This window comes from Mytilus californianus, unplaced genomic scaffold (genome assembly GCF_021869535.1).
Source record: "Mytilus californianus isolate M0D057914Y unplaced genomic scaffold, xbMytCali1.0.p SCAF_7, whole genome shotgun sequence".
In the NCBI taxonomy this organism is placed as follows: domain Eukaryota; kingdom Metazoa; phylum Mollusca; class Bivalvia; order Mytilida; family Mytilidae; genus Mytilus; species Mytilus californianus.
This window is the reverse complement of record NW_026262723.1, coordinates 110,983,998-111,001,831: the sequence shown is the minus strand read 5'-3', so window position 1 is coordinate 111,001,831 and position 17,834 is coordinate 110,983,998. Positions and strand designations below refer to the sequence as shown.

General features: G+C 32.7%; 1 protein-coding gene across 1 annotated transcript in view; it reads right to left on the bottom strand.

Annotated features, from left to right (window-relative positions):
- LOC127710028 (katanin-interacting protein-like) overlaps positions 1-17,834 on the bottom strand; it is a 61,461-nt gene that overhangs the window by 33,349 nt on the left and 10,278 nt on the right. Inside the window, exons 11-15 of the mRNA XM_052215749.1 lie at positions 17,397-17,674; positions 16,672-16,801; positions 16,203-16,421; positions 14,585-14,719; positions 9,894-10,491 (exon numbers count right to left, since the gene is read on the bottom strand). Of these exons, the coding sequence (XP_052071709.1) occupies positions 9,894-10,491; positions 14,585-14,719; positions 16,203-16,421; positions 16,672-16,801; positions 17,397-17,674 (1,360 nt within the window). The remainder of the gene's footprint in view (positions 1-9,893; positions 10,492-14,584; positions 14,720-16,202; positions 16,422-16,671; positions 16,802-17,396; positions 17,675-17,834) is intronic.

The following is a 17,834-nucleotide window of genomic DNA, read 5'->3' as shown; positions in this document are numbered from 1 at the left end:
CGGTAGGATTATCATAATATGTTATTGCTAATTAGATATACCTGATTCACTGCCCATATTGACATTGAACACGGTAGGATTATCATAATATGTTATTGCTAATTAGATATACCTGATTCACTGCCCATATTGACCCAGAACACGGTAGGATTATCATAATATGTTATTGCTAATTAGATATACCTGATTCACTGCCCATATTGACCCAGAACACGGTAGGATTATCATAATATGTTATTGCTAATTAGATATACCTGATTCACTGCCCATATTGACATTGAACACGGTAGGATTATCATAATATGTTATTGCTAATTAGATATACCTGATTCACTGCCCATATTGACCCAGAACACGGTAGGATTATCATAATATGTTATTGCTAATTAGATATACCTGATTCACTGCCCATATTGACCTTGAACACGGTAGGATTATCATAATATGTTATTGCTAATTAGATATACCTGATTCACTGCCCATATTGACCTTGAACACGGTAGGATTATCATAATATGTTATTGCTAATTAGATATACCTGATTCACTGCCCATATTGACCTTGAACACGGTAGGATTATCATAATATGTTATTGCTAATTAGATATACCTGATTCACTGCCCATATTGACATTGAACACGGTAGGATTATCATAATATGTTATTGCTAATTAGATATACCTGATTCACTGCCCATATTGACCCAGAACACGGTAGGATTATCATAATATGTTATTGCTAATTAGATATACCTGATTCACTGCCCATATTGACCCAGAACACGGTAGGATTATCATAATAATATGTTATTGCTAATTAGATATACCTGATTCACTGCCCATATTGACATTGAACACGGTAGGATTATCATAATATGTTATTGCTAATTAGATATACCTGATTCACTGCCCATATTGACCCAGAACACGGTAGGATTATCATAATATGTTATTGCTAATTAGATATACCTGATTCACTGCCCATATTGACCTTGAACACGGTAGGATTATCATAATATGTTATTGCTAATTAGATATACCTGATTCACTGCCCATATTGACCCAGAACACGGTAGGATTATCATAATATGTTATTGCTAATTAGATATACCTGATTCACTGCCCATATTGACCCAGAACACGGTAGGATTATCATAATATGTTATTGCTAATTAGATATACCTGATTCACTGCCCATATTGACCCAGAACACGGTAGGATTATCATAATATGTTATTGCTAATTAGATATACCTGATTCACTGCCCATATTGACCCAGAACACGGTAGGATTATCATAATATGTTATTGCTAATTAGATATACCTGATTCACTGCCCATATTGACCTTGAACACGGTAGGATTATCATAATATGTTATTGCTAATTAGATATACCTGATTCACTGCCCATATTGACCTTGAACACGGTAGGATTATCATAATATGTTATTGCTAATTAGATATACCTGATTCACTGCCCATATTGACCTTGAACACGGTAGGATTATCATAATATGTTATTGCTAATTAGATATACCTGATTCACTGCCCATATTGACCTTGAACACGGTAGGATTATCATAATATGTTATTGCTAATTAGATATACCTGATTCACTGCCCATATTGACATTGAACACGGTAGGATTATCATAATATGTTATTGCTAATTAGATATACCTGATTCACTGCCCATATTGACATTGAACACGGTAGGATTATCATAATATGTTATTGCTAATTAGATATACCTGATTCACTGCCCATATTGACATTGAACACGGTAGGATTATCATAATATGTTATTGCTAATTAGATATACCTGATTCACTGCCCATATTGACATTGAACACGGTAGGATTATCATAATATGTTATTGCTAATTAGATATACCTGATTCACTGCCCATATTGACATTGAACACGGTAGGATTATCATAATATGTTATTGCTAATTAGATATACCTGATTCACTGCCCATATTGACATTGAACACGGTAGGATTATCATAATATGTTATTGCTAATTAGATATACCTGATTCACTGCCCATATTGACCTTGAACACGGTAGGATTATCATAATATGTTATTGCTAATTAGATATACCTGATTCACTGCCCATATTGACCTTGAACAGGGTAGGATTATCATAATATGTTATTGCTAAGATATACCTGATTCACTGCCCATATTGACCTTGAACACGGTAGGATTATCATAATATGTTATTGCTAAGATATACCTGATTCACTGCCCATATTGACCTTGAACACGGTAGGATTATCATAATATGTTATTGCTAAGATATACCTGATTCACTGCCCATATTGACCTTGAACACGGTAGGATTATCATAATATGTTATTGCTAAGATATACCTGATTCACTGCCCATATTGACCTTGAACACGGTAGGATTATCATAATATGTTATTGCTAAGTTATACCTGATTCACTGCCCATATTGACCTTGAACACGGTAGGATTATCATATGTTATTGCTAAGATATACCTGATTCACTGCCCATATTGACCTTGAACACGGTAGGATTATCATAATATGTTATTGCTAAGTTATACCTGATTCACTGCCCATATTGACCTTGAACACGGTAGGATTATCATAATATGTTATTGCTAAGATATACCTGATTCACTGCCCATATTGACCTTGAACACGGTAGGATTATCATTATATGTTATTGCTAAGATATACCTGATTCACTGCCCATATTGACATTGAACACGGTAGGATTATCATTATATGTTATTGCTAAGATATACCTGATTCACTGCCCATATTGACCTTGAACACGGTAGGATTATCATAATATGTTATTGCTAAAATATATCTGATTCACTACCCATATTGACCTAGAACACGGTAGGATTATCCTAATACGTTATTGCTAAGATATACCTGATTCACTGCCCATATTGACCCAGAACACGGTAGGATTATCATAATATGTTATTGGAGATGACCAATTCCTTCTCCTGGGAGAAACATTTAGTATCACATCACTGGTCGTGTTATAGTTTGTTTGTATCTGTGGTAAAAATTCCATCTTTTTCTGTCGGTGTGAAAACTGATTCATATGTAAATGCTGGGGATATACTGGATTAGAATCCTCACGGTTGTCATATATAATTCTGTTATTTGAATTACCTGGATATCTTACACTTTGTCGATAAATCAACTGTGGATTATTAAATTTAGAATCAATAAGATTTTTTTGATTTTTGTTGGCAAATACTTGAGGATAGAAAGATTGTGGCTGAGAATACTTTGGCTGCGGTGGTGGATGTCCACTGAAATGTACAGATGCCACTATAAAAGTATCCACATGTGATGCTTCAGATGCTGTTAAATCTTTCTGGTCATATTCTGATGCTAATCTCAAGTTTACATTCTTATTGTTATCCCATTGTTTTCTCCTTGAATAACTTAGCGACACATTTTGATTTGAACACAAGGAAACAGGTTTAGATGACCTCTGAACAAAGTCACTAGGAGCTGATGACCTTGTATCTTGATTACCCAAATAATTTATCTTAGAATCAGAGTATCTATGAAGTTTGGAGACACCATCTTGTCCGTTTAATCTTGGATAAGAGCACTCTGCTTCACTAGTTTGCCAAGTTTTACGTTTCCTTGGTGACACCACTGATGGTTGTGGTATAGGTATTTGCCTTTGTGCTGGTTTCTCAACCAATCCTGGTAGATGAACAGGTCCTCTTTGTTGTGACACTGCATATTTGATACCAGTTTTCTGTTGAGTTGCAAGATTTCCCCTCAATGTTTGAGTTGCAAGAGTGTCCCTCGGTATTTGGAATGTTGGAGTGCCTCTTGGAGTTTGGAAAGTTGGAGTTGCCCTCTGTGTTTGAAAAGTTGGAGTTGCCCTTGGTGTTCGGGGAGTTGGAGTTCCCCTCGGTGTTGAAGGTTTTGAGAACCACCAACCTGGTCCTAGAGACATAATAACATTTCACCAAGATAGAACTACTTTTGACATATTGAATTGTACTCTGAATTCAAACCTCGGAGAAACACACAGATTTAGTTCTGACCACCATCACATGTCATTTTGACGTTTGTTATTCCTTTGAATATCTATTCTTCAGCCTCAGACTAATCAGTGTAATTAACTATAAATAGTTTCTCACAAGATGTAATCCTTAATTTCCATCACGTAACTAAGCTCTCAATCAATCAATACATTTATACTAGCACGGTAAATGTACACAAAAAGCCATTAAGAAAATTTAATGTCACTGTTTTCACTACAACCTTATCATGCGTAACAACTTAGAGAGTTAACTGTCAACTTTCAACTATATCATATCTATATTACAGCACATATTAATCTTAAACATTGCACTGATATGGGGAAAATGTACATGTATTGATTAAAATCTTAAAGAAATTTGTTTATTTTTAAATATAAGGAGGCATCGTGATTAAAACAAATTTCTTTAAATGGAAATTATTTAAAAACTTTCTAATCTTCAACCATGTACATTTGTATAGTAACACCTATATTACCTTTCAAATAATATTAATTTATATTGTGGTATCAGATAACATGTATAAGTCATTGACCAATCAACCATAAGATATGAATTTAAAAATATAGACTATAACTTTTGACAACTTAAATTGGTCTTTATCAATGCAGATTTATTAATCTTTGAACCCCAACCTGAATTTAACATTTAATTAATTAGATTATTGGCAAATTTCTTCAATTTAAAATGTTTATATTTGGCATATAAAAACAAGGGGCTCCAAGAAATTTGTATGACCTGTAAAAATGGTGCTTCTTCAGTTGAAACAACACTTAAAGTGTAAACACCACACTAAAAGAGTCCCATGAAAACAGTATTTCCATCTTAAACATTAACTAAATTTACTGAGCAAAGTCTTACTACAGATATCACAGAAACTCAACATTATCAATGAACCATGAATGTGAGGTCAAGGTCAGAACCCTGTCAGACAAACATAAGCACTTTATAATGAAAATATACAAAAAATGTAATTGACTTCAATATAACTTATCTATACAGAATCTGTTGTAACCACAAACAGTTAATGTTAATCAATGAACCATGAAACCTGTCAAGCATACATGTTCAACTTATAAGCATTTTAATATCCAGTGTAGTGAACTTACTACTTAAACATAAAATCCTTACTTTGACTGTCAAACAATGAAAATGTGGACAAGGTTGAATGAATTCATTCAGATACACATGTACACCTTACAATCTTTCTTAACACCAATTATTGTTGATCTAACACTTGTATCTGAGCTATGTTTTGCCTTTGTGTAATCATGATACATGTAGTAAGTATACTGCAAATGTTGGAATTAAAATGGCAAAACTTAAATATGTAAACTATGCTTACCATTCAAAGTCAATGAACCATGACTGAAGGGTAGGGCCATATAACCTCAGTGGGATTGAGAAATGCCATGTTAATACAACTGCATCCCAAAAATATTGACTTAAGTCACAAATGTTAACATGCAAACAATGCATAAGTTTCAGGGTCAATAGACCATGACTGAGGGGTCAAATAATCCCAATGGAAATGAGCTGTAGCAATGCTTAAACAACTGCATACCAAATATAATTGACCTACCATTGTTCAACTGACCTATTACAAACTAAAACATGTTAACTATGAATAATCTCCATGGAATAAGATATGCCAATGTTTATGCAACTGCATTTAAACTATGTTTGACCTGGCACAAGTGGTTCCCTTTAAACTTACCAAATCACATTCTACTCTTTTGTTGACATCCCCACCGCCAATGCCGGAAAATATTGAAGCGAGACAAAACTAATTACTTTTTTTCAGTAAAATACAGAAACATTTTAAAAAAGTTTTAAAGTTTTTCTCTGGATACTGTCTTTTGATCATAAAAAAAGCTTCTGTCAAAGTAGGAATGTAGAATCACTATGACCTAGTTCATCAACTTAAATCACCAGGCTCACCAAGAATGACCTTATCTTGAATACTTGAAAGTTGACCAATGAACCATGAAAATGAGATTGAGGTTAGATAAACCTTTAAACATGTTAAAGACAAATATGTATACCTTATAATAATTCAATACACTAAATAATGTTGACCCACTGTTTAACAATATCTTGGAAACTTTCATAATAAAGAAAACTTAACAACTATAATGTAGGATCAGATCAACAGGATAATAGTATTCACAATACTGGTTTTTATAAATCTTGCAAATTTGAATTGCCTGCCCTTGATTGGTTTCACTTTACCTTCCTTTGAGTAAGACTTTGATTGACTCCACATTTTATCACTGTTTATATACTAATGCTTTAGCTAGAATTTAAGCCAATAATGTATACTCCAGCTTATTCATAGAAGATATTTTCCAAGTGTGTATTATTTTAGGACTCACCTCAGCATTATCAATTATTGTATATGAATAAAATGAGATGTGGGTATAAAATTGTGAATAAATTTAACAGAGATTATCAATGGTCTATCACACTGGTCCAGAAAGTCCATTATCAGAGTGCCTATTGTTTTCTTTTTTGTTCCTTGTGTCCCTTGTTTTTCTATCAGACAAATCTTATGAAAAGTCAACCAGTAAGCAATATTATCAACATTTACAGACATAGGCATACTTTCTTTTCAAAATTCTCAAACAACTTTTCATTGTATAACTTTTGCAAAATGTTTTAAAAACTCTTAATCTAATTCACTATGCAACTGTACTTTAGTGCAGATAGTAAAACAACTTCTATTCTTGTCTAGATTAAGGAATATCTAAGAGCTTGACATATGGAACAGCCACTTTTCTATTACTGAATAGCCTTTAATGAAGTTTGATGTAGGATGTAGAATAAATGGACATAAGACATATACCTCCAGGTTTACACTAATACATGACAAAGAGATCATCTTTTTAGATCTTTTTTATTGTGAGTTGACTGTCTCATATGTGTAAATACCCTAAATCATTATATGATTGCTTTCAAGGGACTTAAACTCTATCCATTAGTCCTCAATTGTTTTAAAGCTAGTTCTTGGACAGTCAAATTGTCATTGACATATTTTTGCATTCATGCAGCAACATTTTAATATCCTTGCTGAATTTAACACAGAACGCTTGTACAATCACTGGATGTAATATTATCTTACCTCCTATACATTTCTAGGAATATCATTGGTTAAAAGTTCTCACCCCATATAGAATTTACTGACCCCGTAAATATTGTATTAGATCACTAGCACACTGTGTAACTAATATTATATACATTTAAGCAATATCTTAAACTGAACCTGTAACTATTTTTCTGCAACTTCAAATGCACATACATATATGGGAATCAAATAAAATTAGACACATTTTAGCGAAGAATATTGACATCCTTAGAAATCTCATAAAAAATTGGAAATGTTTTCTCACACATGTCTGTACACTGGCAAACATGTTTGGGAGTGGCGAAAATGTTTGAGAATAAGCCACATTTAAAATTTTATAACCATGAAGTTAAATTTCTGACATCACAAATAACTGAGTACTTATAGCAAATTGCAACATAATACATCAGAAATTAAGGTTGTGTTTAATAAAAAGAAAATTTGTACACAGTCCAAAATTTCTAAAATCAGGAAAAACTGTATACAATTCTTATTTTTCATGTAACATTTCTGAAAGTCAGTTTCATATACAACTGAAACAGATTGAAAAAAATCTGTTGTTTTACATGAAATATCTAGTAATATTTATTATGTATATTCTAACTAATTTGATTCACTCAGAAAAAAGTGATGTGTTCAACTATATTGTAAAAGGTAAACTCAAAATGGCAGACAGAAAAGTTATATTGCACAGCAGTCATTCCCAAGGTCGCCAGACATTGGGCAAATGCCAGTAAAAATTGGTTTGGTCCAGTTAAGTGATATGCAGACCAAATGACCAGTAAAATTTTTAATTTTGTCCAAATCATATGTGTAAATGTACTGTAAAAAAGAGTCTGGGCAAGTTAAAAAGAATGGTTTACTGGACCAAATGTACAGTTGATTTCTCAAGCCTTGGGAACAACTGGCACAGTTATTTTTAAAATATCCAAAAATAGAAATCTAAAAACCTAAAACTTTGTGACACAATCTATCAACCATTCAAATGAATTTCCTGCGTATTGACAAAAATACTATAAAAATTGTATCCTTTGTATGAGGTCCATATGAGGACACAAGGATACATATAATAATTATTGTAAGTTACTGACATATTCAGAAAAAATAAAATTAAATGAAGTGCTCTATGTAGGTCAAAGAACACATGTGAAAAATCCCTTTTAGCAAGAGGTTTTTAATGCTTGGACATGTTGGACAGAACTCCAAAGTAGCTGTAAAGAACGAATATGACTTTATCACATCTAATATTTTGAATAATAAAAAAAATTAGATGGTTATCAATCCCCTCTGTACAAAACATGGACTGAAAAAAGAGTCTGGCTAATTAATAATTTAATTGATAATGATGGACATTTAATGAACTGGCAAGAATTTCAAAAAACATATAATATTGATACCAACTTTTTTGTATACCAGGGCGTAATTTCTGCAGTTAATTTTTATATGAAAAGTCTTCATAATAAATGTAATCAAATTTTTAAGCTTTATGGGCCAATTAACACAATTACTATTACAATATTTCTAAAATCTACAAAAGGATCAAAAGACATGTACAATGTTTTAAAAGATGAAACAATAAAAGTACAGAGTTCCAATGTCCCCCGTGTTGCACATATTTTATATTTCCAAGGGGCATAACTCTTTTAAAAAAAGTCAATCAGCCACCATGATAGAACTTGTTCGAGATATTGCTGATATTATCCTATAGTATAAGTTTTATAAAAATCTGGCAAGAATTCTACCCGTGAGAGCGCTAACGAGGCCATTTTCCATAAATTTAATATTTCCAAGGGTCATAACTCTTTTAAAAAAGTCTATTGGCCACCATGACAGAACTTGTCCAAGATATTGCTGATATTAGCCTATAGTATAAGTTTTATAAAATCTGGCAAGAATTGTACCTGTGAGAGCACTTACGAGGCCATTTTCCATAAATTTAATCATTCCATAGGCATAACTCTTTTAAAAAAAGTTGATCGGCAACCATGATAGAACTTGTCCGAGATATTGCTGAGATAAACTTATAGTATAAGTTTTATAAAAATCTGGTAAGAATTGTACCCGTGAGAGCGCTAACAAGACGGGACTGACAACCGGTGTTTACATGTCACCCGCAACGCGTTACACGGGGGACAACAAATATCACATCACAGGAAAAGTGGTCCTCAATCTTAAATAGACATAATATTATCTGGAATAAAGTGTATAGAATGCCATTTTACATAACTAAAAATTCAAAATTACAGAAGCTGCAATACAGGATCACTCACAGAATTTTGGGGACAAATGAATTTCTCTACAAAATTAAAGTTATACAAAACAATATTTGTACTTTCTGTACAGACGCAATAGATACCATAGAACACATATTCTGGACATGTCAAAAAGTATTTAACGTATGGGAAGAACTTAATAAGATGGATATATTCAAACGTCCAAATTGAACTACCACTTAACTTAGACATAGTTTTATTTGGGATATTAGAAAAAAAAAGAAAAAAAAACTACATAAGAAACCTCATAATAGTGTTAACTAAATATTATATATACAGAACAAAAATGCAAAGTGGACAAGTAAATATTGTAGCTTTAATAATATAACTATTGACTAATTACCATAATTATACCATATAATATCATTACAAAAAAAAATTACTCCTGATTATATATATAGAAAATACCAGTATACAGATAAAGATTGTACTAACCTTTGTGATATTCTTCAGTGTCACTGCCTTGTCTATCAGATACAACAGGTTTCGGCAGTCTTCTATCAGAGTGGTTCATTGTCCTTGTCTCACTACGTACTTGTGGTAGAGGTCTGGACGGTTTCTGATTTGATTCATTAGAGGAATTGGACGATCCACTGACAGGCCTGGCTGGAGATGGAGAATTTGAAATATTCCTTTTGACAGGTTTAGGTTTAGTCATTATAACATCTTCATTTCTTGACTGTCCAACAGGTGACGTTGACTTACGGACTTTACGCTGAGACACTTCATTAGAGGCTTTAACAGACTTCTCAGTCCTAGATTGTCTGGCAGGAGATGGAGGTTTGGGAAGAGGTCGATGCTGTACCTTTGGTTCTGAATAGACATCAGTAGGTCTTGATGGTGGCGTAGGAGATACATGAGCTGGTGATGACGGTTTAGGACTTCTAGGTGAAGGCTGATCTTCCATTTCATTTAAGTTAATAATAAAACCATAATCAAACACCTGGTTACCACAACCTTTCTCAACAACTCCATCAAACACTAGTTCTCCACCAATAAATATCCTCGCATGCTTTACACCTATCTCTAAATCCTACAAAATAGTTATAACAATAACATTTTCTCCAAATATTTATCTTCTTGTATCATATGTGATCTACATGGCTTGACACTTCTTTTGATCTCCAAAATTATTTTATACAACTTGATGTATATCTTTTTTTCTAAAAATTGTTTGTTATCATTGATACTCAACCTTGAATACAAAATCTTTAAAATCTAATTTTAACAGAAATTTCGTTTTCAAAATATGAAAGATATAGTTTGTAAATACCGTATTTTGCGGAAAATAAAACGCACCCCTAAATAAGGCGCACGGCCGTTTTTTGGGGGAAGAAGTGTTTTTTTCCTTACATAAAACGCACCTGAATATAAAGCGCACCCTAATGAAAACGTAGTATGCATTCTACTGACCTTAGAGTAATGAATGTTCACTCGCTTTTGTAACTCACTGCGTAACATGTTTCATTTCTATTTTCAGATTGTTGAGAAAGTTGAAAGGCATTTTGATTATATGTATTTGTTTCATATTAAAATAAAAAATGTTAATAAAATTATTATACTTTTCTTATTGTTTTAATGACGCCAAATTCATTAGTTGTTTTTGTCATCAATGGCCATGTGTTGACAGCGTGGGTGTCCATTGAACTTGTTGTTTTGATTAAAATTAGTTTGGTGTTGATTGCTCGTTAATTGTTTCAATTGGCATCAAGGATTTTAATCTTTCTTGAAAATGTATTCATTAAAGGTCACTCAAGCCATAAAACTGCCATTGTTTACCTTGATTATTACGTAATACCAGGTATACCTGTAGTCACATGTTAACTGGTCACGCATAAGTCAGGGGAAAACAAATTATCAAATTAAATTTGAAGAATTTTATTGTTGTCTATAAAATAAAAGTTTTAGTTTATTAGCTTCAAACATTTTTAAATTTAAACTTGGTTGAATACTACGAACAAAACCATTCAGTTTCTGCAAGTCATTGTCTATTTTTAACTGAAAGTGAGATGGGCCACGGAAAGGGGAATTCAAATAAGACGGCGATATATAAATGTCTTAGCATATTAAATTATGAAAATTAATATTCTTTTCTTCATTTCATACATCCGATAATATGTGGCTACAATATTTCATGAAGATATTTCATTTTGAAACACAATAAAACGAAAAGCAGTTACTCCTCAATAGTATATCCTGTATGGTACCTCTTTTCAAACACGCTTATCTTTCTTTGTTTATGAAACACTTTAAAGGGTTCATTTCAGCACATGGTTATCACCATCGTCATTAAAAGAGACTTGAAATATTGGAAAGAAACACAATCACTTCCTTTAATATTCCTTTAGGAGATTTTATTTAAAAACACATTAAAACAACAAACCATTACATATTTATTGTAAATACACAATTAATATCCTGTATGGTACCTCTTTCAAACACAGTTATCTTTCTTTGTTTATGTAATGAACACTCATGGTTATCAACTTCGTAAGCCAACAATGAAATAAAGAACAAATGATAAAGTATATATATTTTTATTCATAACAAAATATGCCACATGAACAATTTATCAAGTCACTGCAAGCACTTGACAATCTGAATTCTCCATAATAAAAATCCAGATATAATTTTTTTTTCACACTTGCCCTGAAACACTGAAAATATACGTACATAAAGCGCACCTGAGTATAACACGCAGGGACAATGACAGAGAAAAAAACCTGCGGCTTATTTAACGAATTTAACGGTAATGAAAAAAATACTTGTGGAAATCAATAAAAAATAAAATGCTCCGCAGGGCGCAGCTTGATACGACCGCAGAGGTCAAACTCTGAACAGTTGGGGCAAGTATGGACACAACATTCTAGCTTGATACAGCTCTGAATTTGGATTGTGATTAAATATTTGACACAGCATAGGTTTCTGACACAGAATGAATGTGGTCTAAAAACTTAAAAATTTTAAATTAGACATTCACCTATTATGGTCCAATATCCAAAATCTAAATACATGGTTAGATTCAGCATATCAAAGAACCCCAAGAATTCAATTTTTGATGAAATCAAACAAAGTTTAATTTTGGACCCTTTTGACCTCAATGTGGACAAAGTTGATAACGGGGCCCAAAAATCAAAATCTAAATACATGGTTAGATTCAGCATATCAAAGAACCCCATGTATTCAATTTTTGTTGAAATCAAACAAAGTTTAATTTTGGACCCCGATTTGGACCAACTTGAAAACTGGGCCAATAATCAAAAATCTAAATACATGTTTAGATTCAGCATATCAAAGAACCCTAAAAATTCAATTTTTGTTAAAATCAAACTAAGTTTAATTTTGGACCCTTTGGACCTTAATGTAGACCAATTTGAAAACGGAACCAAAAATTAAGAATCTAAATACACGGTTAGATTCGGCACATCAAAGAACCCCAATAATTCAATTTTTGATGAAATCAAACAAAGTTAAATTTTGGACCCTTTGGACCTCAATGTGGACCAATTTAAAAACGGGGCCCAAAATCCAAAAACTTAATACACGGTTAGATTCAGCATATTAAAGAACCCCAAGAATTCAAGAATAAACCCCATTGAAATTGATCAAGAAATAGGCAATTTATACGAAGTATCTTCTTTTGCACAATACTGTGCAATTGAATATTTCTTGCTATTGCGCAATACTGTACAATTGACAATTTCTTGCTATTGCACAATATTGTGCTATTGGATATTTCTTGCTATTGCGCAATACTGTGCAATTGAAGATTTCTTGCTATTGCGCAATACTGTGCAATTGAAGATTTCTTGCTATTGTGCAATACTGTGCAATTGAAAATTTCTTGCTATTGCACAATACTTATTATATAATAATTTACACATCCTGTTTGGTGTGTATCTCCTACCATATCATTATTATTTGCTTTTAAATATAAATCAGAAATAACCAACTTAAAATGGAAAATTTTAAAAGAAAAAAAAAAAAGGAAAAAAAGAAAAAAAAAGAAATCCCCCCCAAATTTTTAGAACCCCCTTATGATTCATCACCCCCAAAATCAATCCCAGCCTTCCCTTTGTGGTATGGTACCTTGCAGTACAATTTCAGAGAGATCCATACACTTGAACACAAGTTATTGTCTGGAAACTAGAAAAAGCTTATTTTTGGCCCCCAATTCCTAAACATTTCGGGCAATTACCTCTCAACTCAATTCCAGCTTTCCCTTTGTTATATGGAACCTTGTAGTATAATTTCAGAAATATACCAACACTTACACACAAGTTATTGACATGAAACTAGAAAAATGCTTGTTTTTTGACACTTTTTTGGCCCCCTAATTCCTAAAATTTTGAGACAATTACCCCCAAAATCAATTACAGCCTTCCCTTTGTGATATGGAACCTTGTGGTATAATGTCAGAGAGATCCATACACTTACACACAAGTTATTGTCTGGAAGTTACAAAAATGCTTATTTTTGGCCCCTTTTTGGCCCCTAATTCCTTAACTGTTGGTACCATAACCCCCAAAATCAATCCCAACCTTCCTTTCGTGGTATTGAACCTTATGGTGAAATTTCATGGAGAGCCATTCACTTAAACTAAAGTTAGAATGCGAAAACCAATGTGTCTTCGGACGACGCCGTCGACGCCAACGTCATACCAATATACGACCAAAAATTTTTTAATTTTTGCGGTCGTATAAAAATGGCAGTAGATCTAGGTCAATCAAGGTAAGTATTTGTCACATTAGACAACAGTCTGTTTCAAGCACAGGATAAAACATTTTACCTAGTTTTTAACTTGCATTTAAAAAATTCTTTCTTTTTGCAGTAGTAAAAATTTCCTATCCTTTTTCACTATTTCATTTACCTTGACTTGATTTATAAACTTTTTCTTGTCCTTGATATGCTCAGCATAATGGCCATTGTATGAAAAGTAACTTACTACATATGAGTTTGTATCACTGAAAATTCATTGGAAGATGTATACACAGAGATTTATCAAAATAATGGTGATTTTTTATAATCCAAACCAGAAACATATATGAGCATTGAAGATACAGGGTTTTACATGTCTAAACTTTTGATTTGTTATTCTACAGTAATTGCATACATTTCTTACTTACTTGCATACTTTTATTGTAGTTCCATATTTTGACCCTAGACAAAAGTTCAGGTGATGACACAGGTAACAGAATACACATTTCTACAGGTACTCCTTTCTTATACCTACAGCACCACATGTTTCTATCTTTATTTGTCTGTAAATCACAAAGTCAAATTACACATTATATTTCATGTAATGTTGATGAATCATGGTTAACCAAATAAATGGGATTACATTATAGTGTATGCACTAAATAGTTTAAATATAAATAAAAGAGCAGGTTCTCATCAGAATCCAGGTTAACATTGATTCTTCTCAGAAAGTTACATTTGTGTCCCTTGATTAGGTCAGCTCAAATACTTCACTTAACATTGTGCCTTACTCGTTTTATTCTATCAATATTCATCAGATCAGTACAAAACATCAACACAAAATTTACTTTGGCAAATATTTTGCTTTGATCATGTCATTTTATTTCTTTTTTCAAATTCTAAGTAAAGTTTATTAACATAAAAAATTTTCTCACAGGACTGTAAGAAGTTAAGTTTAATATTTTGGATTAAAAAAAAACAAACAATCTAACTGTGGTAACCCTATTAAAAAAAAAACTAAATAAATTGGAGTTAGGTAAAGGTAACTAAGTCACTTTTTATTTTTCCAAAACAGAATAAATTTTCAAATAGATATAAGAAGATGTGGTATGAGTGCCAATGAGACAACTCTGCATCCAAGTCACAATTTGTAAAAGTAAACCATTATAGGTCAAAGTAAGGCCTTCAACACGGAGCCTTGGCTCACACCGAACAGCATGCTAAAAAGGGCCCCAAAAATGACTAGTGTAAAACCATTCAAACAGGAAAACCATAGTCTAATCTATATATAAAAAACGAGAAACGAGAAACGAGAAACACTTATGAACCACATCAACAAACGACAACCACTGAACATCAGGTTCCTGATTTAGGACAGGTATCTTCAACAATAATTTACAGAGACTTTGAAAAACAAAAACAATAACCACACATCAAATTCTAATAAAAGTGGCTTTGGATGTCCCCCTCCCCTCCCCCCAAACGAAATTAATTATTCTTGAAAAAACCTTCAAAAGGTTTTCAATTCAGACAAGATAAATAAGAACAGAATGATATACATATATATATACAATCATTGGTTCTCTCCAGGGAAGACTGGCTTCCTCCTCTAATAAAATATGACTGCCACCAACCCTCCCCGTTTCTCGTAGTATTTAAAGTGTATAAGCCCCTTATCAACTTAAAACCCTGGAAAACTGCTGCTAACATACAAATTGACTTCTACATCGACATGAAAAGAAATGGAAATGTAGTTTGTGTAGACCATCGCACTTCAGCGTTTCCACCATCGCACTTCGGCGTAGCTATCAACAAGATAGCGTCACAATGCCACCATCGCACTTCAGCGTGATGAAAAACGCACTTCAGCGTCAAACCATCACACTTTAGCGTGACCATCACGGTTCGGAGTACCATCACGGTTCAGAGTCTTACAAATATAAGTTAAAGAGTATTCAGATTTTGTCAGAAATAATAGATACACTATATCTGAAAATGATTAATAAAATATGGAGATAGTGAATCAATAAAAATAAGATTGTATACCTTTCCTTTCCCATTAAATAACACATCAACCAGATTGCTGTTGTCCCTAGCTCCATGTACAGTAACATTACTGGTACTTATTGGTATCAGCTTCCTGTTTTTATCAAAGAACTGTAACTCTGTTAGTCCTATCTGTTCTTTATGTCCCCATGTGGATACCAGTTCTATATTAACCTCGGTCATTTCTTCTGGAGAGCGACTCTTGCCAGATCTGACATTCTGAAATAGAGATATTTGAATTGAATGCCAATAAGACAGTAATCCCACAATAAAAATTTCAAAAATAAATATTATTGCCATACATAGTATACATCCTATTGAAGTTTTCCTCCTACATTATTTCATACTGAACTTGCTATGTCTGCCATACAGTAATGTTAAAGATATTAGATTTTAGAAACAACTATCCAACAAAGGTCAGAATGCAAGGAAGAAAACATCAAACAGGTGACTGTCAGGCAGTACCAACCTTTGACTGTCTATTAACCATGTTGTTGACAGGTTCTGTAGCTTTTACTGGAGTGTTTGGTTTCTGTTTGGGTTCATTATCTACTGAACTTTCTATCTTTGTTAAAACTGTCATTAACTTCTTCTGCTGTCTGAAATATATAAAGGTAAGAATGTGTCTCCTGTGGGCCCCAAGTTATTCAAAACAAGTTAACCAACCTTAATTAAAGAAGAACAAACTTGGAATTTTGTAAAAATTTCAGTTTTTTAACTCCATTATTTTTTATTTTCATGAAAATGACATCAGCACCTTTATATTTAAGTTTATAAACGTTATATAATTCCATTTCAGTAGCATTGGAGATATTGGACCAAAAGAAATCCTGATTATCAAGATTTTGTGTAATCTAATTATTCTGAAAACTTATTTTTCAATTTTATGCGAATGTAATATACATCTTAATATGACGACTAAATAGAGTGTAAATTTGGTTTCAGTCCAAGTAATAAGTGTTGGAAAATTTGCACACATGATGTAATGTTGACAGAATGATTGAAATAAAATATCACTTTGACTAGTAGCTGAAAAATAATTGTACTCTTTTCAAAGATTTATAGCATAGATATTTATACCCAGGTTTCCTTATATATTGAAAAATATTTTGATTTAAAAATGAAACTGACCTATTTAGAAATTCTAATAATAACTAAATGAACTTGATACATTATTCCCAATAAGATACCTACTTTGGTTGCATGAGTAGAACTTTCTTCATTATCTCAGTCAGTTTATCATTCTTCAGGAAACTTTCACTTGTTTCCTGTCTAGGTGATTGTGGAACATTTACAGATTCTCTCCCTTGAATAGACTCTCTAACTTGTTGAGACTTCCTTACAGAAGGGCCATCTTTAGATCTGCTTACGTTGCGTGAATCTCTAACTTCTGATTTGTCTTTAGTTGGTGTCCTCATTGGCCTTGCTTCCACAGACTTCCTCTGGGGGTTCAAACTGGAAGGTCTTGGTTTCTGTGTACAAAAGAATATTTCAGTATGAACAATAAGTTTGATAAACAAAGTATAGCCCCACTTGTTATTAAACATAGACAACTTATCCACAAAAAAAAAAGAAGTAACTTGATGTCTGATCGGATAAACAATTATACTGCACAGCATTATTAAGCCTAGA